Source organism: Scatophagus argus, chromosome 4 (genome assembly GCF_020382885.2).
Source record: "Scatophagus argus isolate fScaArg1 chromosome 4, fScaArg1.pri, whole genome shotgun sequence".
Lineage (NCBI taxonomy): Eukaryota > Metazoa > Chordata > Actinopteri > Scatophagidae > Scatophagus > Scatophagus argus.
In genome coordinates, this window is record NC_058496.1 from 12,086,181 (window position 1) to 12,110,256 (window position 24,076).

General features: G+C 41.1%; 1 protein-coding gene and 1 long non-coding RNA gene across 3 annotated transcripts in view; one reads left to right on the forward strand and one right to left on the reverse strand.

The window, feature by feature from the left end:
- Positions 1-1,108: 1,108 nt before the first annotated feature.
- The window catches only part of efna5b (ephrin-A5b), a 93,731-nt gene continuing 70,763 nt past the window's right edge, over positions 1,109-24,076 (reverse strand). The window contains exons 2-5 of one of the 2 annotated variants that reach the window (XM_046387745.1): positions 20,773-21,065; positions 7,498-7,563; positions 7,031-7,111; positions 1,109-5,628 (exon numbers count right to left, since the gene is read on the reverse strand). In XM_046387745.1, the coding sequence (XP_046243701.1) occupies positions 5,501-5,628; positions 7,031-7,111; positions 7,498-7,563; positions 20,773-21,065 (568 nt within the window). In that variant the 3' untranslated portion in view covers positions 1,109-5,500. The remainder of the gene's footprint in view (positions 5,629-7,030; positions 7,112-7,497; positions 7,564-20,772; positions 21,066-24,076) is intronic. The other variant, XM_046387746.1, reaches the window with a different exon arrangement.
- On the forward strand, positions 10,245-11,680 carry LOC124058464. The gene is made up of 3 exons (XR_006843258.1): positions 10,245-10,370; positions 10,613-10,649; positions 11,387-11,680. It is a non-coding gene; the product is annotated as an uncharacterized LOC124058464 (long non-coding RNA).

The window sequence follows — 24,076 nt, forward strand, 5'->3', positions numbered from 1 at the left end:
TGCTGGTCACAGATCTTGACTATGTTCATAGCATAATAGTACATCTGGGACACATCTTCGCATAAAGCTATCATTACCTCAGATTTAATGATCAGGTGTGGTGATTTGTCTTTATTGGCCTTCATAGACACACACACCTGCATCTCTGGAGGTTTTCTTTGGTAATAACACCAGGAAGAACAACTTGACACTAATTGGCTCATCATGTCAAGTGTGTTCATGCATTAAGCGTTTCTTTTTCTGAAAAAAGTAGCAGCTTTGGAAAAGGATGAAATTGGAGAGGATCACATCCTGGATGAGATTTCATGTCTTTGGCATGAACATGTTTTATATTAGCCTACAAAGCAATGTCTACTTAATCTTCACTGTGACCCACCATGGTGCTGAAAAAGCCTTTAATACCAAAGGCATATTGGCAGCACAGTTATCCTTCAGTAATCCTTATTTATCAGATCCTCTTTCAAATCCAACTGTTTACATGTACCTGCCACATAAAGAGTAGTCTTCATATTGTCTTAGGTCAAATTTGACCGCTTTTCATAACATCACTCCAAATGGCTTATCAGAGCCCCCCACCCCCCACCTCCCTCTCTCTCTCACTCTTTGGTCCTCAGGGCTTGCATGGCTCTCAGTCTAATTACCAGAGATAATGGAGGGTGAAGCTAAATGGCGCTGATGGGGTCCAGCAGAAGGTTATTAGGTGTCCTCATTAGTGCCCGACTGAAGTGAAAGGAGGTTTAAGGTCTTATTCTGATCCTGATGGATGGTGTTCCTCTCTGTCTTTAAAAGGGTGTTGTTCCCCAGTGAAGACAGCTAGGCAGAAGCACAAATAGGCAGACATATAAAGAGGGGAGTGTGTGTGTGTGTGTGTGCGCGTGCACGGTGATGGCATCAGTTTTGGCACATGAGACATTATCCTACTTGAGTGATAAGAATATGTTCATTTGCTGAATTAGTAACAGTGTGAATGTTTAATGCAGCAAACATTCCTAATGCGCTGATTGGACAGTGCTTCTGACTGCACGACACCATGATCACTGTGTATCCCAGTTGTACTTTCATCCCTCTGTAAATTGGTCAAAGAAGAGGAAAACGAGTAGCACGATGATCAAAGCAATGTATTTCTGTTTTATTGTATTACTCATAGTTGCTCAGACACGTGTATATACAAATACAGATAATTTTTTGTCAAATGTTTTGTTGTTGTTTATATACTGTAAAAGATCAGGTTGGAAACATTCCCCACTGATGGCAAAGTGGGAGCGGGGTTCAAATGTGAGGGAAGAAGGACAGCAGGTGGTGTGGTGGAGGTTACACAAGCACAAGAAAAATGGGAGAGGACAGGTGCACAAAATGAACAAGTGACTCATCAGCAAGAGGGGGAGCTGACGAAGGGAGAGGCTTTGGCCCTGGACGCACAGAGCCTGGATCGATGATAGGCTTCACCCCGCTACCAATCCAGTTCAGGTTTTAGTAGGTAGGGGTGCGTTAATCCTTGAACTGTGCCCAGGACCAAGGTCTACCATTGGGAAAAGTGATTCAGGGTTGTTAAAAAAAGGAGAGAAGTGAAGCGAAGGGCTCCTGTTGTAGTCTCTTCATCTCCAGCAGCCGTTCTGGGTAAAAGCACAATGGCAGAGAGCGTCTTGTACACAGACCGGGCTGCCAGGGCAGAGGCTGAAGGGCTAAGGCATGGGAAACACTCTTCGTTGCCAAAGAGGGTTGCCGCTTCCCATTCACTGCAGCAACAGCAAATGAGATATGCACACACACACAAACTCCAGGGTCTCACACATTTTTTCACACTGAAAAACATCCACACACTGATGGATACACTCTTAAACACCTCCTCTCAGGAAAGCAAAAAAGAGGATGAATAGTCAGAAGAGACAGACTGCAACTACACTGGATAGATTCAGTAGATGAGTACAGAAAGAGTCTTTCTCACGGGGGGGGAAAAGTTGCCTTTGAACTATAAAATGACTGATCCCCTCTCCCTCACTGCAACTTCCCAACAATGGTTTGTGTTATGTACATTTGTCATCTGTCACTACACAGCTTAATGACACTCAAATGAGGATGCAAAAAACACACAACATGAAAGTGACCCAAAAATCTAACACGTCTTAAACAAAGCGAAAAACAAGAGCAAAAGAAAAAAATCTTTTTCAAACTTTTTTGACTTTTTTTTTTTTTTTTTCTCCTTTTACATGTCATCAAGTTCATGCGCATGCCACATAATGAAACTGGTGAGATCCTTCCATTAAAAAGCAAACAGTCCCCCCATGGCAGATTTTGGAGCTGGCCAACATGCTTTCAAACACTGAAGGCAAAAACAGTACAAGTAAGCCGTCCATTAAGTCCCAAGTGTGTCTTTCCAAGGCAGGATCCATACTGTATGTGAAGGGATGGTGAAGGTTGGTGACTGGTTTGAAACATGTAACAGGTGAGCCACTCGTTTGCCTAACGTCCAGCCTTCTGTACACTGGTGTACAGCTCCCGCAGGCTTCCCCTTCATATTAGCTCAAAGTTTCATTAGGCATTGAGGATCAAAGCACACAATGCATTGTTTGAGGACAGTACACACTCCGCAAAACCTTGAGATAATACCGTATTCATTTTTTAGAAAAGACATAAGAACCAAATTAATACTTTAATATCAAACACTATTTACATCAAGAGGTTTTCCTAATAATAATAGTCATAATCATCATCATCATAACAATAATAATAATTATACAGTTTTAACAATGATGTATCTCATTTTTTTTTCTTTTGTCCTCCAGAAAGGTACAAAACAGATACTAACCTGACACTACATGTTTTATGGTTGACTACCACAGGATACACAGTATCCAGTTTATAAGTTGATCCTCATTTCCCAGGTTAAGGTGTGTACAGAATAAACCATGGTAATAATAGCAATAATGACAAATAGTAGTATTGGTAGTTATAAGAGAGTACAATTGAAGCTGGTTTCTGATAAAAGTCTAGTGTTAATCTGCTGACAAGCGTCCATTTTGGATCTTAAGCGGTGCTCATTCCCTGTGGTATTCTCCTGAAAATTAGTACCTCATTAAATGGCCTCGTCTCCTATTACCCCCCCATAGCTAATGCTATTCCACTGTAATAGCATTGCTGCTGTAGCGCAAAAAACAAATGGCAAAGGGCAAAGGCAGTCTATCTTGAGGGTAAATAAAAAAAGGGCAGCCATAAAAATGAAATCAGCAATAATAACAGGACAGTGCATGCCTTTTAAGACAGAATGATACTGCACAATAAGTTTGTTATTCCAGTAGTGATGCATGGATTTTTAGTTGTTTTGTCTTGTTTAGTTAGGCACTCTAGTCACACTACCTTCGGTTACCTCTCATGTCTTTTGTCTCTGTTCCTGTGTGTGTCGCTGCCTTTAATTCTCTTCGTCTCCTTCACCCACCAATTCTCTCAAACTGCAAGGTCATTGGTGCTTTAAAACCCCCCCATGGTGGAAATCTACACCCCTACTCCCGAGACCCCCCAAAGCCTTCAACCATCTATTTTTAATACCAGAAATAACTCCCTTTGCCACAACATGGGGTCCACATGCCTGTCATTTTGAACCTCATTAAAGAGTCACTTAAACCAGCAACACAAGGAGCTGTAGGTGGACATGCAATGGCTCCTGTGCTCTTTTTTCCTCTCTTTCTGTCTGTCTTTCCAAACCAATTGGTGCCCTATTTCTCAGACAAAAACCTGGCTTTTAAAGGAAGTCAGTCTCAGCAGTGTCAATTTCTCTGTCTGTCCATACTTCTTTGAAAACAAAGAAACAAGTCCCTTCCGCTTGAAAAAAAAAAAAAAAGAGCATAATGCCGTTCATTATGGTAACTCACCATGTGCATCCGTGGGAGCTGAAGGAAGCTGAATGTCATTATAACACAGTGAATTCATTTGAACATAAGTGCTAACATAAACCTGGATAGACTAAATAGAGATGTGCATCGCCTTGAATTTAATGTATAGTTTCTCTGTAGAGCAGCAGTGTGTTTTCAGCTAATTGGAGCGACGCATCAGTGCTATAAATGCTGCACTAACTGCCACAGTGACTTGGATGTGAGACCAAGGTAATGTTTGATGAGCATGAGTCAAAGCTGTGGTTATGCTCGAGTGACAAAGACATGAGAAAAAGTGTGGCACTGCGAATCGAAGTGTCTTTCCCCTGACCTCTGTTGTTGTTCTCATTTAAGTGGATTTCAGACAAGACAAAAAACACAGCTTATAGTGTCTGCAATTTGAAAGACAACGTTTGGCCACACTACTGGCAACACAAAATAACTTAATGGTTTAGAAAAAAATAAAGTGTCCAATTTAGCTGTGAATCATGTTTAAACAATCAGAATCAGAGAGGGAAAAGCTATGGATGCAAATGTTCATGGGAGTGTTAATATCGACTAATACTCAAATAGAACAGTGAGAACAATTGCTGCCCAGCTCAGTAAACACTGCATAAAATCACCGTGACTGTTGCCGTGAAATTGTGTGATCAGTTTTCAAAAGGTATCGATCCTCAATCTTAATAGCAGTCTTCAACGTGTCCTGAGAGAAAGTTTCTATTTAGCTGTTTTGTGAGTCAGAGTGAACCGAATGATCTTAGAGGCGCTTTATCGAGCTGACCAGTGTGCTCTACACAAAGGAGGACAAGAAAAAGTTTTACACTCACACACTCAAGCTCCGAGTAGCTTATTCACTTTAATACACATTTTGTATTCAGGAGAGAATAGGACACTGTCTTTATCTCCAGGACAGTCTGGAGATCTGCGGGCTAAGGTGCGTGCCGACTACATATTGTCTCAGTGCTGAGGTTTCTAGTTTGAGCTCTGCTTTAAAACCACTACCCTTCTTTCCATACTTCATCTTTCAGCTTTGTGCTGCACTTCCAGAATGGAGCGCAAAATTCTGCTAATTACAACCCACACGAACTTGATCTAAATAGTTCCTGAAAGGCTTCTTGAGAGGTCTCGGGACATCTTTTACGTGCATATGTACAGTCCTAGAATCTTCACTTTCCTACTGTGTGATACCTCTGTATACGACTAAATACCCTACTGCTACTGACTGTTAGTGTGGATGAATTTTCTTATTTGACTCTCTAAGCATGGATGTGTGTGTGTGTGTGTGTGTGTGGATAAATGTCAGTGCTGCAATGACATAAACATGATGTAAAGGGATGTCACAAAAAAGTCACGGGAAAATAAGAATCACTAAGTGTCAAAAAACGGGATTTGGCATCTTAGTTGAAGGTTTGAGAGGGGAACTGTCTCTCCCACTTCCAACATCAACTTTTGTACTCACAGACGGAGAAAGACCACTTAAATATATTTCTGAAAAAAATAGAGGGTTCCTTGAGAAGCCTGCTCTGATGCCCAATCAAGCAAACACGCTCCACCCAAATCCCGCCCCTTCCCTGCAGCCTCGGGCAGATTCAGGCCACGCTAGGTGTAAATGCCCTCCGAAACAGAGGGAGGCGCTATAAAGTGAAGAGTGCTGGTAGGCAGGCCAGCAACAAAGCCAGGAGCAGACTTGTCTTCTGCAGGTGCGGCGCAGCATTAGTTTCGTCACTTCGGGAAGGCTCAGCCGGTTCGTGGCTGGTATCGTCTGAAGGACAAGATAAAAAAGGAAACAAGATGAATTGCTTTTTATGATACAAAGTGCTCTTTTTCAATGGTGCACCAAAGATAAAAGACAACATCATGCAGTAATGTATTTTGTATCATACTGACATTGCTATTGTGGTGTACGAACCCAGGCATCAGCTTACTGTACTTCAGTGTTAATAACAACAGTGAAGACTGCTGAGTTGGGTTGTGATCAAAACAGTGAAAAGTTGTACTAATGAGGTCTGAGTTGCCATATGAACTTCAGTTGCTATATCATGCTTTAAATGTCATCGGAAACATTTTTAAGTCATCTCCAAGGTGAGGTGCCTCTTGGGTCTGTCTGACAGTGGCATCAGTGTCTGTGAGCAGCCATGTGTCCGCTGCACCAAAGTAGCTGAACCATGCACAGCACAGGGACGGACAGACAGAGCAGAGGACCAGACATAAAAGTTACATAACTGCACACGTGAACATGAAGCATGCAAGGTGAGAGGCAGCCATCAAACATGCAGGGAGGATATCGAGGCAGGTAAATGGACAGATAGAAAATCAAGGAGGAGGAGAGACAAATGAGTGTGGCAAATGTCTGAGGGCTTGGCCTTTTGTGTGAGGGTATTGCATATGTTATTGCAGTTTGACTTTTTAAATAGAGTGTAATATATCTCATTTTCAAGTTCATATCCATGTTTTTTGTTTTTTTTTTAATGGCCGCCGTTCTGTATTTGACAGCTGACTGTTGTTTCAGACCTTGGCGTGAGCTGATGATGGGAATGAAACAGCAGTATGTGGTTGATTTGGCGTGTTTCAGGTGTTAGACTCATGTATGAAGATGTTTAAATGCTGTGCACTCTGAACGCAGAGAACAATCTTTGCTGAAAACAGCAGCTCAGTGAGGAGGGAAACACAGTATTAATTTATGCCGAATGTACTATACTGGGTAAATGTATGCTTATCACTTAACTGAATATATGTACTGATTTATATTTATTGATTTTGATGTATTAGAGCAGGATAATTTTAGTACAAAATCGAGGCGAATGAAATGTAGCACAACATGCAGCTGGAAGTGTCATTTTGTGCCGAGTTAGTGAGAAACATGCACGTTTATGAGAACAGATGAACTGCAAACCGTCACATTCATGAACATGATATATATGGAATTAATTATATACACTTATATACAGTGTATATACAGATATTTATCAACATGCAATATGCAGTAGGCCAAAAATGTAATATGCAAGCAAAAGCAACATGACAAGGAAAGCATCAGGGTGAAGGGACAGACCAACTTCCCAACAAACGGCATATAAGGAAAAGAGGCAGAACAAGAGACACATGTACAGATGTATGGAGGAGGTCATACTAAAGACAATCAAAAAAGCAGGAAGCATACTAACCTCGTGGTTCTAATGTATTGTCTACTTTGTCGTTTACATCAAAAACACGGTCATGTACACCTATAGTTTTCACACAGCCGTCTATAACAGAAAATAGGGAGAATGAGAGATCATTAGAGGTATATGCCAAATAGGTTAGTGACATTTGAAGCCCCCCTCTCAGCCCTGAAATTAAACATCCCAAGCAACAAAGCTCATGGCAACATTCAGATGAGGTATGAAGTGACCTGGATTTCACTTGATGTGATTAATCATCACCCTTTTCATGTTGAAAAGCAAAAAAAATCCCTTGATAAGTAAAGTGGTTTTGTGAAAAATGAAAAGGGTATGTGGGACAGTGAGCAAAAGGTAATTGAAAAGGAAGTGAGGTACCCAGAGAAGTAAACATAAACTGTTTTGATTTTCAATCCAAACGTGTACTTCAACAAGCTCTATTACAAAGCCTTTTGCTGCATGCAAACACTTACTTGCTTGCCGGACGAAAACTTTGAGCTTCAGGCATGTTTTCCTCCCGTTCTCAGCAATAGTGGAGGCTGAAAGAAACAAAAAATAGAGATAGTTAAATTGGGTGTTAATATATTAATATACTATTATATTAATATATTACTATACCTAGTTTTCACATGTTTACAACAATTAAAGGGTTAAGCCTTGTTTCTTGTGAAATCATACCCATAAAGTATTTACAGATGTTCAAAGGAAAGAGCTTTACTCACAGTTTAATTGTTAAGTTTTAGATTCTTCAACTGGCAGCTGCAACTTAGTGAGGACCAAGGAATTTGCGTCATTTTGGCTCTTCCAAAAACACTCCAAACTGGAAGAAATCATGCTGTGCTAACACTTATGAATACTTCTATATATTTTAGTGTCTGAAAAACCTCAATGCTCTTTAAGAGACACAAAGTTCACACACTGAGGATGTGTGTGCTGCATGTGCGGATGGTTTGCGGTTGCTGTCAGGAAATGGATCCCTTCCTGTCAAGCCCACGGGGTGTGAATCTCTGAGCGTTTGCTGCCATAGTGGTTGTATCACATACCCTAAAAATATCTCAAGTGAAAAGCATTGGTGTGTGTATGTGTGTGTGTGTGTGTGTGTGTGTGTGTGTGTGTGTGTGGTTGACCACTAATGGTGTTGTGGTGAGGCACCAGGTGCTGTCTCCTGGATAGGGGTCAAACACATGTCAGTTGGAGCACGGTGGATGCATACTGCATGTATCCATCATGGCTGAGAATTGTACAGTAGTTTAAAAATATATGCTGTTGTCTTGTGTCAGGACCTCATATCAAGTAGCAAATATTGCAGGCTTTTCCCCACTATTGTGATATATTGATGCTATTTACTATAAAGTAGTTTTCATTTCTCCCGTCCCCCTTAGCGCCAGAGAGACCATTCTGTCCACTAAGATGTCTTTCAGGCATTACTTTATGTCCTCATTCCACAGCTGACTCATTGAAGCCAAGCATTTCCAAAGGCTGCCGTTAGGGATCTGTCGACTCCTCTCTAGTGAACCTCTACCTAAGCCCTCCCTTCCCTTTCCTCTCTCTCAGCTGTGTCACCCCCTGTCCTCGTCTGTCAGTGTGGACATATCCATTCATCAAAGTTCACCTGACTTGTGTTCATCATATTTGAGGTACACACACCAACGGATGTGTGCACTTGCACAGAAGACACAGATCTGTTTGATAATGTTTCTGGTCTTTTCTTGCCCTCAAAGATGTTTATATACACACCACTGCAATCAGCTTTGCAGCATCTTTTGTATGTTAAGGCTGTGGAAAGAGAAGTGAGCTGTCTCGGTAGTCTGAGGAGTTCATCGGGAGTATTATTCACTAACAACTATAGAAAAGGGTCAAGAATGAAAATTTATTCGCTGCTTGTATTTTGCACGCTCTCTGCTGTTGATTAATCCACAGGTCCAGATGACAGTGTTTTAACAAATGCATCCGAGATGCTCTTTCGATCATTTATTTTCCGAAGCCTTCTCTACAGCCCATCAAGCTCTCTTTTCTCTCTCTCTCTCTCTCTCTGCCTCTCACCTCTCCACGCTACTGTTGCCATTTTAATGTGGTCACTTCATCAGCTGTTATCTGTTTCTAAGTCATGTGTCGGTGTGTGCGAGAGGTGCCATGAGATCAGATGCCCTTTTTCACAGCTCAGTTCATATTCAGCAGATGCAGAGGGAGAAGAAAGTGGAAGGAAGAGAGAAAGAGACAGGGCCTTATTATTTCGGTGTGGAGGCAGTCGATGACACTCTAATGAACCTTGACCAGTGGCGCTCACCCACTCAGTCATATATACACACCGGTTCCCACACAATTTATGCCACTCTTCTTATTGCTCCACTTCTCTTTCCCACCACAACTTTTCGCTTCCATTTCGAATGTGTGCACATACACAGCCAAGCATGCACACACATGCACACACTGTCTCCAGATGTCTTATCTTCATCATTGTTGTGGGCAGAGCTGAGTCACGGCCATCGACACCAGCCACTTAGCAAAGGCAGCTGATCATGAGAGAAGTAGGGCCCTGATGGAAAATGGCAAAAGGCATGTGGGAGACTCTGTCATGATGACAGTGTGTGAAGCTGTTGCTATGTTTATAGATTTGGCCACGTTATCCACCTCCTACACAATGAGAATTATGGACATAAGGTGCAAGAGTGAACAGATATCATGACTGTGGTGATCAAAGTAGCTTTCGCCAATTATATATTAGATAGTTACAGTGGAATTCATTGTATCTGTGTTTGCTTGACAGGTTGCAGCAAGTATAAAAAAAAAAACATATGTCTCTTTTTATAAATAATGACTAGCTTTAACTTTACTCCACGAATGTGACAAAAGCCAACTAAATGAGTGCAAATGAGTTTGAATGTGACTGTGACTGTCACTGTAAATGTTGACCTCAAAGGAAACATTAAGCCTTAAGCTTATCCTTTCTCCACAGCAGTTCTTTCCTGATGAGGATCCCTCTACCCAGGCTCAAACTGTCCGTGCCAGGGCCCGTTTATTTTGGATTAACATGCTGCTGAGAGCCGACTTATTGTTCTTGTAGGCCGTAACATCAACACCTGCTATTCTGGTTTCCATCAAGCCCACAGCCTCAACCATCAATCCATCCAGTCGGAGCAAGTGGCTGCTTTGAAGGACAGAGGCCCTGAAAAGATGGCCCAGAGATGAAGGCGGGAGGATGGCGAGGGGGAGGGGGTGGGGTCAGGTTACTCCTCCAAGCCTTGTCCCCTGGCTGGTAATGGCTGGTCCCTTCAGTACACTGCATTATGCATCAGCATTAAGGCAAATGGAATGAAGCAGAATCCAATTACGGAAGAACAAACAGGTGGGCTCAGTGCGGCTTAGGCGCAGTATTGTTTCAATCACAGTCCAAGCCAAGCTTTATTGCAACTGTAATGTTATCTGGAAAACACATTTCCTTTGCCTTTCAATGAAAGAATCAACAGTGCATTCCAGACATGAGGACATTAAACCATGTGTCTGCGGTGATAGGAAGTTAAAAGCAAAGTTTATGCTTGCTAAATACAGTAGATAATATAGGATATTGATTTCTTATCCATCATTTAGGAGGCATAATGGCCCAGCTGTAAAAGAATATTGTACGGTGAGTCAATCAAATTGTCTTTTGTTTGTTGTATTTCTTAATCCTAAAATCAGGGTTCAGCCAGGGTGTTCTCATCGCTGGTGAACCACCAAGATGTGGACATTTGGCAGTATCAACACAACAATATTGCAGAGAAGCAAGCAATATGGCCAAAATGGCTTAATGAAAGTCATAGAGTTTAAGTCTCAGATTCTCTCTTTAGACACCTTGTTTGTAGTAATCCATAAACAATTCATTGATTCTACATGTTCCAAAAATCCACAAATCTAAACATTTTATGACAAGAAACTGTCAGTGATGTATGACATTGTGTGACTATCTCACATTCGTAGCATCATGTTAGCATGCCTCTTGTCTGTGTCAGGTCTCCAGATGGCTTTAATAATCCTTTGATGCCTGCTTATTTGTTAGGATGGGATGGGTTAAACAGAATGTCCTGTCCTATCGTGTCAAGCACTGAGCATTCCTAACTAGCTAATTCTTCCAGTTTTCTAAAAACGCTGCTGGCCTTGTCTTTGTCATAGTTTATATTCAGGAGTCCAAGAGTCTGAGTTTAGATGAACCAAGAGACAGGACACATGTAGACAGAAACACACACAGTATAACTTTATTGAACCTTTGTGCCATCATTTACCTCAATCTCCATCTAGCTAATTAGACAGTTTGCAGCCAGAATGTATTTCCTCTGTTTTGCATACAGAAATCACTGCTGGGATTCATTAAGGTTTGTCCTTCAGGTTCAGGGTGTGGAGTCAGTCAAAAGAGGACTATGTTGAACTAAACAGATGGAAGAAAACCTTGAATTCAAGATGGCAGACTCACTAGAGTGAGTTTCAGAAAAAGAGAGAGAGAGAGCGAGTATACCTATATGACTCTTCCAATTGGTAATATTTACTGCTACAATGTCAAAAATCATCTCATCAGTGCTTGGAGCAACACATATAGAGTACAAACCCATAAAAGTAACAGGAAAGAAATATAAGATAACGATTCAAAATGCAAACCAGCACACAGAAACTATCTGTGCTGTATATGTGTGTTTGCATGCCTACACAAAATGTGGGAGTGTAAGAAGATGGAAGAGACTATCCACTGGAAAGGCCCATTAACCAGATGCTACTACAGCGAGCACACAATAGGAGGGAATGAGGGAGCTGGGAGAATGGTGAAAGAGGAGGGCTTGATTCAGGCAGCCGAGGGAACATTAATCCCCCCCACCCTTTTCCACCCTGGTGATAGCTGCCCTTTTGCTCTTTCCTTGCATCTTTCAGCCTACGCCAAAAGTGATCCAAAGTCATTCCTCACACCACTTGCTCTGAGGTGATGAGATCACAAGCAATCAGGAGCAATGAGTGAGAGAAAGAAGGGATGAAAAGAGAGGACAAGTTTGAGGCATAGCACATTTTTTTTTCCTCACATGATTATGCAATAGTGTGATACAATTATTGCCATTTGCTGTTATGTCAATGTACGACAAGCATCCTAATTTTGTGAAAGATGACATAATGATCATTTAACAAATTACCCCGTAAAAGGAAAATCAAGTGACTGAAAGTCTCAGAACCCTTGAATTTTATCAATTCATTCATTTCTTCATTCTCAAATGACAATAAATGTGATGATTTGTTAATCTAAGAGGGAGTTCCGATTTTTAAAGCCGCTAGCCGCTATCATTGTACATAACAAGCGTTCATCATTGAACTTAGTATCCACTTACTTGAATGAAGAAGATAAACTGTATGTGTATGTGTATGTGTGTGTGTGTGTGTGTGTGTGTGTGTATTTCAATAGAGGAAGAAGAGAGGAATGAAAAAGAACAAATAAATGAACAATAACCAATGAAATATGACTCATGGCTCATGGATGGGGTTAATAATATATGTGTTATTGTCTTTGTGACAGTGAATCATAATCAGCTCTTAAAGATGACTTTTAGATGCATGAATCATATTAGGCTGAGAGGTACCTCGTGCCCTCTGAATCACAGCCCTCGCTTGCCCTACTTTCCCTCCGATCTCTTGGCTTTTCACAGCCTTTCTGTTTTTTCGCCAGACAAAGTGATGACTACTTTACTGCCGGTCAAACTCAAATAACTTGATTAGAGACTTTTTTCTCTCGCCTTGCCTTTCTCTGAGCTGTCAGCAAGTGTGCCATGACTTAGCTCATGGTCTATTATTAGCCAAATCTGGCCAATGGGTTGGCTTGCTGGTGGACTGTTTTCAGTTTTTGAAAGAGGACTCCTGAAACTCCAATGAGCTTGTCACTATCCAGACCTTTAGTGCTTTATTCTTATGTTACTGGATCTTATCAGGCAGTGCACTGAACTGATTAATTTGTCACTGTTTGTGTTTGATGTGCATATACAGCTGGGAAACAAATGTAAGACATTTCAAAATGAAGCGCTCTTGTAGGATCTAATGGTTTGACGGGAAAGGGGAATTCTAGTGTTGTTTTTCACTCAGTGTTCAGGCTTCAGGAAGACAATGGTGGACACTTTAGTCAGTTTGAGTTGAAGATTTTGGAGTCTACTTAGAATTTACAAGCGACAGCTGTAACATTTCACCTCTGGTGAGACTTCTCAGCGCAGCCTTTGCCACCGTGATGTGGCTGCTAGTTGAGGTGATCTATGAAGTAAAGTAGTAGTAATAATCATTTACACACAAATGTGTAGACACAAGGCCCAGGTTTAAAAATACCAAAAATACACTTTCAGGCCATTGCGTCTGATCACATTATTTTCATTCTCAACAAATCATTCACCCTGTTGCACTGCGTTTAAGCACGTGCATTTATTACCTCCACTAAGCAGGTGATGTCTTCAGTTCAGTTTGTTTTTCCAACAAGATTACGGAAAAACTATTGGCTCCATTATCATGAAACTCAGGGGAGGGGTGTTGCATAGGCCAAGACAGAACCCATTACATTTTTTGAGCAGATCCAAATCATGGATCGGACACACAAATCGATTTGGTCTTGGTAGAATAAATGCCATAAATTTTAACATCCAGTAAAACATAGAAAATTTTAGGAAATCAAATACTTCATATTACCACATGATACCATTCATGGATACCAAATCTCTGGGGTAGCCTACACATTTAGTTGCTCAAACGTGATTGTGGAGGACTCAGGGACAGTGGTTTCATGGGATAACTGCTGCACTTGTACGTACATTTTAAAAATGTGTGTTTGTATCATACTATCTGGTGGGCAAAGATGCATAGCTGACAGATATCTGGAGCAAAAGAGGGATGTAGGTAGGAAAGCCCATAGAGGGAGATGAAATTAAAGTTGAGACAAAAATGATGTAGTGACCAGGGGAGACAGCAGTGGTGGAATGTCTGTCCATCTATCATGATTATAATAATGCATTCCAGACATCTGCGTGGCTTTTCTGTATCTCTGCTCATGCATGTGTATGCATATTGTACATAAGTGTGTAAGTGTGTGTGCGTCCATGCGGGTGTGTGTTCGTATGCACGCGTGTAGTTTTCTGTCACATTAGTCCATGTTGTCGGATCAATTCTGAATGCTGATGACAGGCTTGATTTTTCATGTGAATGAACGAAAGGGGCTCACTTATGATGGTGTCCATATGTAGTTTCCATCCTTGTACCGCAAATGGAACAGCACCGGCTCTTTATCATTATTAGCAGACCTCCAATGACTCTAACAGAATACAGACTACATACACTGTCCCCTGTTTGCATTTTATTGGTCCATTAATGCCATTTTCCTGCCGCTGCCCCTGTTGTTTGTTGTAAAATCTCTTCTCCCTTCTCCTGTCAAGAACAGCTTGAGGGAGTGTCAGAGGAATTATGTCAGAAGACAGTTGTAGTCTATGTCTTTTGGAGATTTGTGAAGTCCAACAAAATCTATGAGACCTTGAAAAAAAAGCCTTATGAATATCAAAGGTTTCCTTTTGCATGTTAGTTCTGTAGTAATGATGATCCCGAGTCCTGTGTTGCATTTTGCATATTTGCCTATGGGTGTCTGCAGTGTGACTGAAGCCTCACCAAATGTTTTTCATTTTGTAATTTAACACGGGTAGAATCATCACCCACCCTCTGGGTTTGTCGGCCATTTAGCATGTGTTCATTTGATAAAAGCTACATGCTCCAAGGTCTCTGTTTTAGTGTAATATCCTTCTTGTTCTCGCAGTGTCAAACCCAAAACATTCATAAAATAACTCCATCCCTCATGTGAGACGCAAAAGGAGTTATTGATTGTGTTTTCCGTGAGAAGCGGTACCAGTCCGCATAGGTGAACAAGTAAGACGGCAAGAAAATGACATCTTTTCTGCCAACACTCTGCCGCTGCATGATCACACCAAGTGCTTTCCTATTTGCCACACATCTTACACGCCTAAAAACACCATAACTCGGCTCACTCATCTCTTGCAGCGAGCTGCCACCGATATTGGATTTCTGCCCTTTTTCAGATTAAAATCACTCAAATACAAGCTTGTGGATTGTGTCCATATTAGAGAAACATGCTTGCATCAGCATTCTGCGAGATGGGTTTCACTTAAACCATGAATGCACTGTGAACTTTGACCCAAGAAGTGCTCCAACTGTCCGCTTATCTCTTCTGTCTGTCCGTCTGCCTGTCTGTCGCTGACACTTCCGAGCTGTAACTCACTCACTGCTAATACAGCATTTTGCTTTGCTTGCATATGTGGTATCTCCCTGAGCCTGTTAAATTTTTATATTTAATGCAGTTATTTCTGTCTTATGTTGACCTGTGGAGACAACACAGCTGCATTTTGTCTACCAAAGGATCAGGCTCCTGACTCACTTCAGCTTTCATCTTGTCTTCAATTACCTACCTCAGACAGAGAGGAGAGGCTGACACTAACAAAAATGAAGAATTATGACCTCTGTTTGAGTAAATTCCCTCCGTCCTGCTAGCGTTGATTAAGCTGTTTCTGTTGTGGAAGCAGATGACAGCAGAACCCTGTCTCCTCTCTCTAATTTTATCAGAGATGCAACAAATCAGCCCTCGATCCGCATCGAACTCATAGGGTGAAAACACCATTAACGGGCATTTTCTCGGCAGGAATATGATTTTACAGCTTAATTTTCATCTACAAACAAGAAAGCTAATCAATCACATCACTGAGGGCAGATTTCTCATCCCCCATTCCCTCAGGTCATTTGGGTACAGAAAGTTATTAGAGATGAGGAAATGATGAATATTCTTATACCGTGCAAATAAGAAATGTTTCTATATAAGATCTCTGCTGTTCTATAGGTAGTTAAATATTGGTTCTTCTAAATGAACACCGGAGGGAAATCAGTAAAATATTGATTGTGAATAAATATTATATCTTCATTAGGACACTGTACTTCCACAGCAGTGCTATAAAACCAAAGAAATAATACATATTAGGAATTCCATGGATGATATACTGTTATGTCCCAAGTACGCAAGCCCATTCGCAGTTAACTATTGCTGACCTCTACTCATGGACGGTGATCTCTGCCTCAGGGCACATTGACATTTCTGTTTAGTGCAGGTGTGTAGTATGGCCAACTGCAGTGGGTAATGATGCCTAACATTTTCTCTGTTGGTTACACTAAACTATGCATTCACATAGTGTAGGCAAATGGGCTGTAGGGCTAAAGTTTGACCAGTGACTTTGTGCTGAACTGCAGACATCATCATATCTTATACAGTAGAAATGTCTTTACTATGTTGACACTAGATGTAGGCGCTGTGTGTGTGTGTGTGTGTGTGGTGAAATGTCCACACTGACACGCAACTTAATTTAAAATTTGACCTCACATCTCTAAAAAGTTGCAAATTCCGAAAAAAAAAAATTAAATGTTTAAGATCCATTATTTAGATATTTTGGCTTGGGTACTTAAACATTTTTATCCACAGTAAGAGATGAGATGAACGTTTAATGATCCCTGCAGAAAAGCTGGGTAAAATCAGGTTGTGCACCAGAGCAGACAAGGCCATATAGGACTTTTGGGATATAGTTTTAAACTAAGACATTGTCATTTCAATTGATTGAAATGTGATATATTAATTTCTATTAGCCCCATTGCACAAGTTCAAGTCTTAGCTGATGTGATAACATGACAATTTAAAATAGGAAACTTTAACATTAACATTAACATTGATTGTCAGGTTACATCATGGCCATCTGTGTTCACAGTTGTGAAAAGTGACAACTACTCCAGTTTGACCTATGTAGTGCAGCATGTAGAAGTCAGCTGTTAATACCTAGAGTCAAAAATTAACCACAAAATGTTGCAACAACTGATGTTGAATAGGATCTCTGTGGAGCATGAGCCAAGAGCTTCAGTGTTTACTTTGCTGGACAGCAGTTCACATTGATAATTTCAAATCTAACAACAGTCTTTATTCTTTTTGGCACCAACAATGAGACTGGATATCATCACAAGGTCGCTGGCAAGCGTTCTCATAATAACAGCCTAAGCTTAATATCTGTTTCATAGCTCAGTAAGCACACATTACATTTCAGTGCAAATTATCTCATTATGTAATTTAAATGTGTGCTGTGGCTGCTATGCCTAAACTTAAAGCTAATGAGGGGCTGCAGAGACAGGCTAATAATTGACGTGCTGGCCGAAGCACCTCTTGGCGATGTCTAGTGAAAAAACAGAGTTCGACTTTCACTTCTTTTCTTTGATGGAATATTTTTTGCTCTTCTCTGTTAATGTTCTTCAACATGTTACATGTAAGAATCCATAATCGTTGCTCATAAATCCATATACAGCCAAACATTTCACCAATACAACAACATAATGTGTTGCAAGGCGTAGCTGTCAAATAAAACTAAGTGATACAAATGCAACAGGCACAATACCACTGAAAATGAGGAAGAATTTGATGCTTTATGGAAAAGAAGAGAAGGACCACACTAAAGGATGTTAAACAACAACACATCTGCCCACACCTGCCTTTGCTACAGAAATAATACACATGCAAACCTGTCAGGCTTATTGTTCCTGGACACAGACACTGTCTTCTGTCTGAGTCTGGCTGTAAATCGTAAACTCTGAGATAGCCCAGTATCTGTAACACTGAGAGGTTATTTGTCTCCTCACAGAACTTTTTTTTTAATATTAGTCGACTCATCTGTAAATGGCAAACAGATTTATCCTCATAATCCTGAAAGACTTATCATCTTGCTGAAGAACACGTTGCTAGGACAAATGCTTGACAACATTATTTTTTTCTTTTTCATTAAGGGAAACAGAACTTGACAAAACAGGCCTGCTTCAGGATGTGGTATTTAGTTTTGCTCTTATAATAGTGCTAAAAATGCTCCTGAATATTTATAATAATGGTATCTTAAGACAAAATATAATCCCTGAGAAAACTACAGCAATTAGGTTAGACTTAGGTTGGACTAAAAATTCTCCAGTGTGATTCAGTTTTGCAGTCTGTTTATGTATTCCTCAGTTAGAAAGTTGAATTTATAACAATTCTTAAGATTTAAGGAGATTAAAACTGATGTAACCTGATGTAACCTGAAAGGTTGTGTATGCTTCTACTGCTAGAGTTTGAGGAAGAGTTCCTCAAAGTGATGATGATGATGATGACGGAAGTGATAGAAACAGACGCTAAAGATGAAATGGAATGAATGTAACATACCGGTAACTAGCTCTCTCAATCTTCCCCTCTCACTCTACAGAATCTGTCCACTGGACGGTTTCTGTCCAATCAATCAGCAGCCATCTCCCCTGCTACTCGTGGACATTCAGACCGGACACAATGGCAGTGTGAAATCACATGTCAGACGACTTCATGGTAGATGACTTTAATATCACCCACAGTAGACAGAGAGGCTCTACGCGAGAATCATTCAATAGCCAATGAAGCCGCGGGCCACTAAACCAATATGGCGTTCTATAGCAGAATGGATGTGTTCCATGGAAGCCCTGTCGATCGCACTGTAATTTAATCCAGCCCTTAGGACAAGCATCTCTCAACAGAAATGGGGAAAAAAAATGTTAGATATAGAGACTTGAGGGAGTGGATGAATTGTATAACCCTTTGCTAACCTCTATCTACGCTCCCAGCTTCAGAGACTTCCATTTTTCCCTTGTCTCATTTAGTATGACTGTTGATGCAAATTGGCTATAAAAGCAAAGGAAAATCTGGTTACTTTTTAAACAGACAAATGACTAAACACCTGGTTGTTTAAAGGATTCTGAAAAGGATTCCAGGCTTTTTGCTTTGTGGACAACCTTGAAAGAGAAAACACCTATTCGTGGAAACACTGGCAAACATTAAAAAGGAATTTCTTTTTTTTGGTTTTTTTAAACAGTTCTTAACCCTAAAGAGAGCAAAACGCGTGAAATGAATAAAGGACAAAAATCTTGGCAGGCTGTCGGGTTAACTGCTTCCTAAAATGGTGCCAATTTAGAAAACAGATCGCAGCGTGTGGATCTTGCCTCAGCTACGCTCTTGTCTCTTTAAACGTCGTCTAAGAGGGACGGAGAAAACACAGAGACGCAGGGGTTTGACAGCTACCTAGAGCTGCATTAACACCGCAGGCCAAATTGTACAGATAAACACAAACAAGTATTGTATAACCAGCAGTGTTTAGCAGGAGGGTGTTAAGTGTCAAAACTGACATCCCCCTGCTGTGAAGAAATTTAGACAGATTTTTCTCATTCCATAGACCACGAAGTGCACTAATCTTTCAAATTTTCCCTCAACAACTGGGGCAGTAATACATTACATTGCGTGATATTGCTCCGATGCCACCCATATGAGAACATAAACATGCTTCCTATTTTGTAAAATCAGCATACTCCTGTGACAAATGTGTCTGGAGTGAGTGGCGGTGACCGGGCCTACTGACAGTGACTCCTTTGGCTCCGATGTGCGAAATAGCCTGTAGTGGGAGGACAAACTCAACTCAATTCCACTCTATCACCTTGCTTTGATAAAACCTAATTTCCCATGGGCTTTAACTTCAGATGAACTCCGTTCCTATGCCAAGAAGCAGACAACTTAACAACTAACACAAGCTGAATGGGAGCATAACATAATGCAGAGGAGGGCACTTCTCTTTGAAGGATACAGTAGTGTGCAGCGGGAGTTGTGAGCTATAAAATCCAAACTGTCTCAATTTAACTCCCCCGTGAATTCCATTGCCATTTTAGGGAATAGTTTGCCACAAGTGATGAGAGCAGTGTGAAAAGCCTGGCCGAAAGCTGAGCATGAAAACGTCTATTCGGATCTCTGTCATGCCACTCTCAAAGCTCTGAGCTGAAGTTATGAAAACATGGGTGAGGGATAGCATGTGTGTGTGTGTGGGTGTGTGCTCAGCTGTATTAAAACAAAAAAACATTTGGTTAGGAAAGGTCTACCTAGGTTATGTAATTCATGTCAAGTTAGGTTATTTGGCTTAATTTTTTTTCCTGTGGATCCATTTGGGGTTTTGTAAAGCTTTTGGAAATGTATCACATTTCATTTGCATTATGATTTGCTGCAAGTGTCTCATCATCATCATCACTCCACTCACCTGTTACTGCACTGTATCTACAGATTTGTACAGAATGCTTACGGGTAGGGGTTGACAGTTTTAGAACATGATCAACCTTGAAGGCGTCCACAATCTACTTTTCGGGCGATGCACAGGGAATGAGTCGTTTAATGTCCTCTTTCTTGTTTCCAAACTTCACATAACCTCAGCGACTAGCAGACCAATGCTACATTAACATACCAATAAAGTGGTGTTGCCAGCTAAATGGCTATGCTGATTGCACAAATTACTTCACATGGCTCTTTCTTGGATGACTTGTAAATAATGCATTGTGAATTATAGCTAACAGCACAGCGGATGAGGAACTTTAATTCAGTATTGTGTTTAAATGGTGCAAATGGAGTAATCAATACACTATTTTAAGTCTGGCTATAGTGTACAGGGCATTTCAAACTTAAGAAGGCCACAGTTTAGATTGTGAATCATAACTGCCCCTGTGTGTGATGATTTAAAAGAAAATCCAAAATGAACGAGAGCAGAAACTCACATGCTTTCACTCCATGACATTTTGGAGGCAAGTCTTTTTCTTTTTTCTTTCAATTTGTCATCTGTCTAATTGTATGCTGTGTAAAAGCAATCGTGACTCACAGATGTAGTAGTATTCTCTGCCTGGTCTGAACTCAAAGCCCAAGGAGAAGGGAGTGAAGAGCTGAAACTTCTCAGAAAACTTGAGCGGTCCATTTGGTGAGTGCGGCCTGTTGCACTCCCAGCGTTTGAAGCCCTTGGCGGTGTGGTCACATGTGCTGTAGCCATCGTAGTTAACCATATAAAGGACGTAACGCTCTGTTCGTTCCTCAGGCACTGAGTCTTCATAATGAGGACAGTAGACATCCAGGTAGTCGTTTATGCACACATCGATGTGGTAGTCCCCACGATGGAACCTGGTTGTAAAACAAAACAGAGGAGAGAGACAGGAAAAGATTTAGTATATTCTTCATAGGAACTGAATGTGAAGGCGTCAACATTACTTCAAATATTAAGGATAAAAGTTTGAATTCTGATTTTATGTGGAGAATGCTTGTTTGATCTCAATGCACTCTTTCAGTATTGCATGAAAATTTACAAGCACCAGCGCTCTCATCTTCTGGCTTCAATAAATTTGGTTGGGTTGGTTTATCTATAAATCTGTCATTGCAGCAGATATTTACTCACACATACACACATTTGCCTTCTGAATGATAGCAAACTGAAGTGTCAGTTTTAGGTCTCTTAAGGAAGAAAAAAAAACACATTTTCTTTAACAGAAAGAAGAAGAGGAAGAAAAAAAACAGACAGATGACCTCAGGCTGAGTAGAAATGATCACAGAGATACGGGATGGTCCAGACAGTAAATGTCATGATAGGAAAAATACAGAGCCTGGCTGTCTCTGAGGGCTGTGCAGTGAGGCATCTTTACAACTGCAATGATCTAGAACAGGCCACACAGGGTCAGAGGGCTTCAATACATACAGGCAGATTCATCAAAAGGCCATGCAGTGTCACAAGCTGACATCTACACACAAACCCACACACACACACACACACACAATCTTCTTCTGTTGCCCAAAAAAAATCAGTCTATCAAACTAGGTTTCTCACCTGTGGAATCTTCACAGCTACCAAAATTAGAGAGCAATTCCTGTGAGGTGAATTTCTGGCAGGATCTGGGATGGTATGACCCTGACCATGGGATCACAGAGGGCCTCACAGAGAAAACACTGACCACCTGTGAACTTGCTAGGGATGCCCTCAATTTAGCACAAACATTTGAAGAAAACACCCACAGCTGGTGCCACTGACTCATTTCACCCATAAGCCAGGTGGTGTGAGTTTATAATTGAGACCCAGTCTTAAATGTTGTAAGAGCACAACCTGGCAAGAGTTTCTGACAAAACTTTTAATTGAAAACTGCCACTGCCGTCCATAAGAGGGGCCCCTAAAGCCCCAGAACACACACGGGGCAGAGCGTATAACAGGCTAAAACATTTTTATCCTGAGGACTCTGGAGCTTCAGGATTAACATACTGAAGCTGTACACACACAGCATGGTGACCTCTTTCTCTCACTATGAAGACTTGTGTTTTTGTTCAGCCTGTCATCTTTCCATGGTGGCTCTGGTCTGTGCAGCCTCAGATCAATTACTTCCCAGATTCCCGTATTCTCCATATGTCCTGTAGTTTGACTATTTCAGTCTGTTTAAGATAAGATAAGATGAACTTTATTGATCCCGCAGTGAGGAAATTTACTTGTGGCAGCTCACAAGAACAGAAAAAGAGTGCAAAAAGTGTGCAGAAACAGTTACAAAAAAATATAGAGGTAAGATAAATTAAGAATTTACAAAGTACAGTAAACACAGTACAATATACAGCTATATACAAGTCTTACGTATAACATCTATTGTATGCAAGGACAGAGGGCGGCTGTGGAACAAAATTCAACGTGACATTGGGCTACATAAACAACACTGACCCTACAACTGCATTATTGCATTATGATTTTGTACAACAGTAACAATTCAGCAAGAGACCTTCGAATACCAAGTACTATTTTCTAAAACAGTTTGTCAAGAAATACCAGTTGTTGTTTTCATTGACTAGCACTTAATGTCTCAAGCACTTTAGACATTGATGAAAATACCATGCAACACAGTGGTATAAATATGTCAGCACTTTCCTCTATCCATTTCTCGTCTTCCTCTTCCCTTGTCACTCATTTTCCAGCTTATTTCCTTTCTTTGTTCAAAACTACAGCTCAACTCGTCATGTCAGTGTGATGCTCTGATTCTGAAGAATGGATTTTCTCACATCAAATTGCTGTATATGCATTAAAAATGCTGCGTTTACTTCAGTCTCAAGACAAACTACACCGAATTACCATCACAATGCATTCCAGACCACTTGTCTTGAAGATCAAATAGCAATTTGAGGAAAAACCTGGTTTTGGCGCCTTCACTTGTCACTGAATTCATGTCGGTATAATGGAATGATAAATGCAACAATCAAGCGACAAACTGAACCACAGCCATTTCTCATTTATGTGATCATGTGTGTTTGCTGGTTCTCTGCTCTGTATGTTTATTTATGTGCGTCTGTGGGTATGTGAGCATGAGCTAGCATGAAATGTTGCTGTTCTGTGTTTACGCGCGTAGGGTAAATACTCATGTGAGGGTGTTTACAACCAAAGCATGGAGTAGCTCATCTGTAACATCTCATTTAAAACATGTCTGTGGAGGTCCAGGAAGAGCCATGCATCTCCCTCACTGCTTTAAAATGTCACTGACTTAATGGTCACATCCTCCACATCCGCTCGCCCCAGCTTGTGTGTGGATGTGCGTGGGGGGGGGGGCGGTGAGTGTGTGTATGTTTGTCCATGTGCCTATGTGTGTGTGTGTCTGTGTGTGATGTTTCAGCTGCCCTTCTCTCCCTGCCTCAGCAGTCAGAATAGTGGCTCATGGCCCTGACTGCAAATGAAGCAGAGGATGTTTGGGTGAGTGAGCACATAAAAAGGGACAGGACAGGCATTTGTAACACGTAACGCAGCCACTCACACACACACACGCATATGCAGCGAACGCACGCCCAGTGCACACCTCCACGCATTCGCATAGCCGCGCACGTACATTAGGTTTGTGTTATCAGTTCAGTGAGCTCCGTGGCATATTGGCAAAGAAACAGCAGTGAGACAGCCAGAAGCTGCTAATGGCACAGAGTGAGAAAGGGAGCGACGGTGAGAAAACGACAGGGAGAGGGAGAGAGAAAGGACCTGGTTCCAAAAAAGGGTGAGGTAATACAAAAAAAAGAGGCAGCAACACTGACTGATGCAGATAGTATTGCCAGGCTTCCAGTGAATCCAAGACTTTGCAGGAGTCATTCAACCATGCATTATCATTAAAAGAGGTTCTGCTAAAACTGTA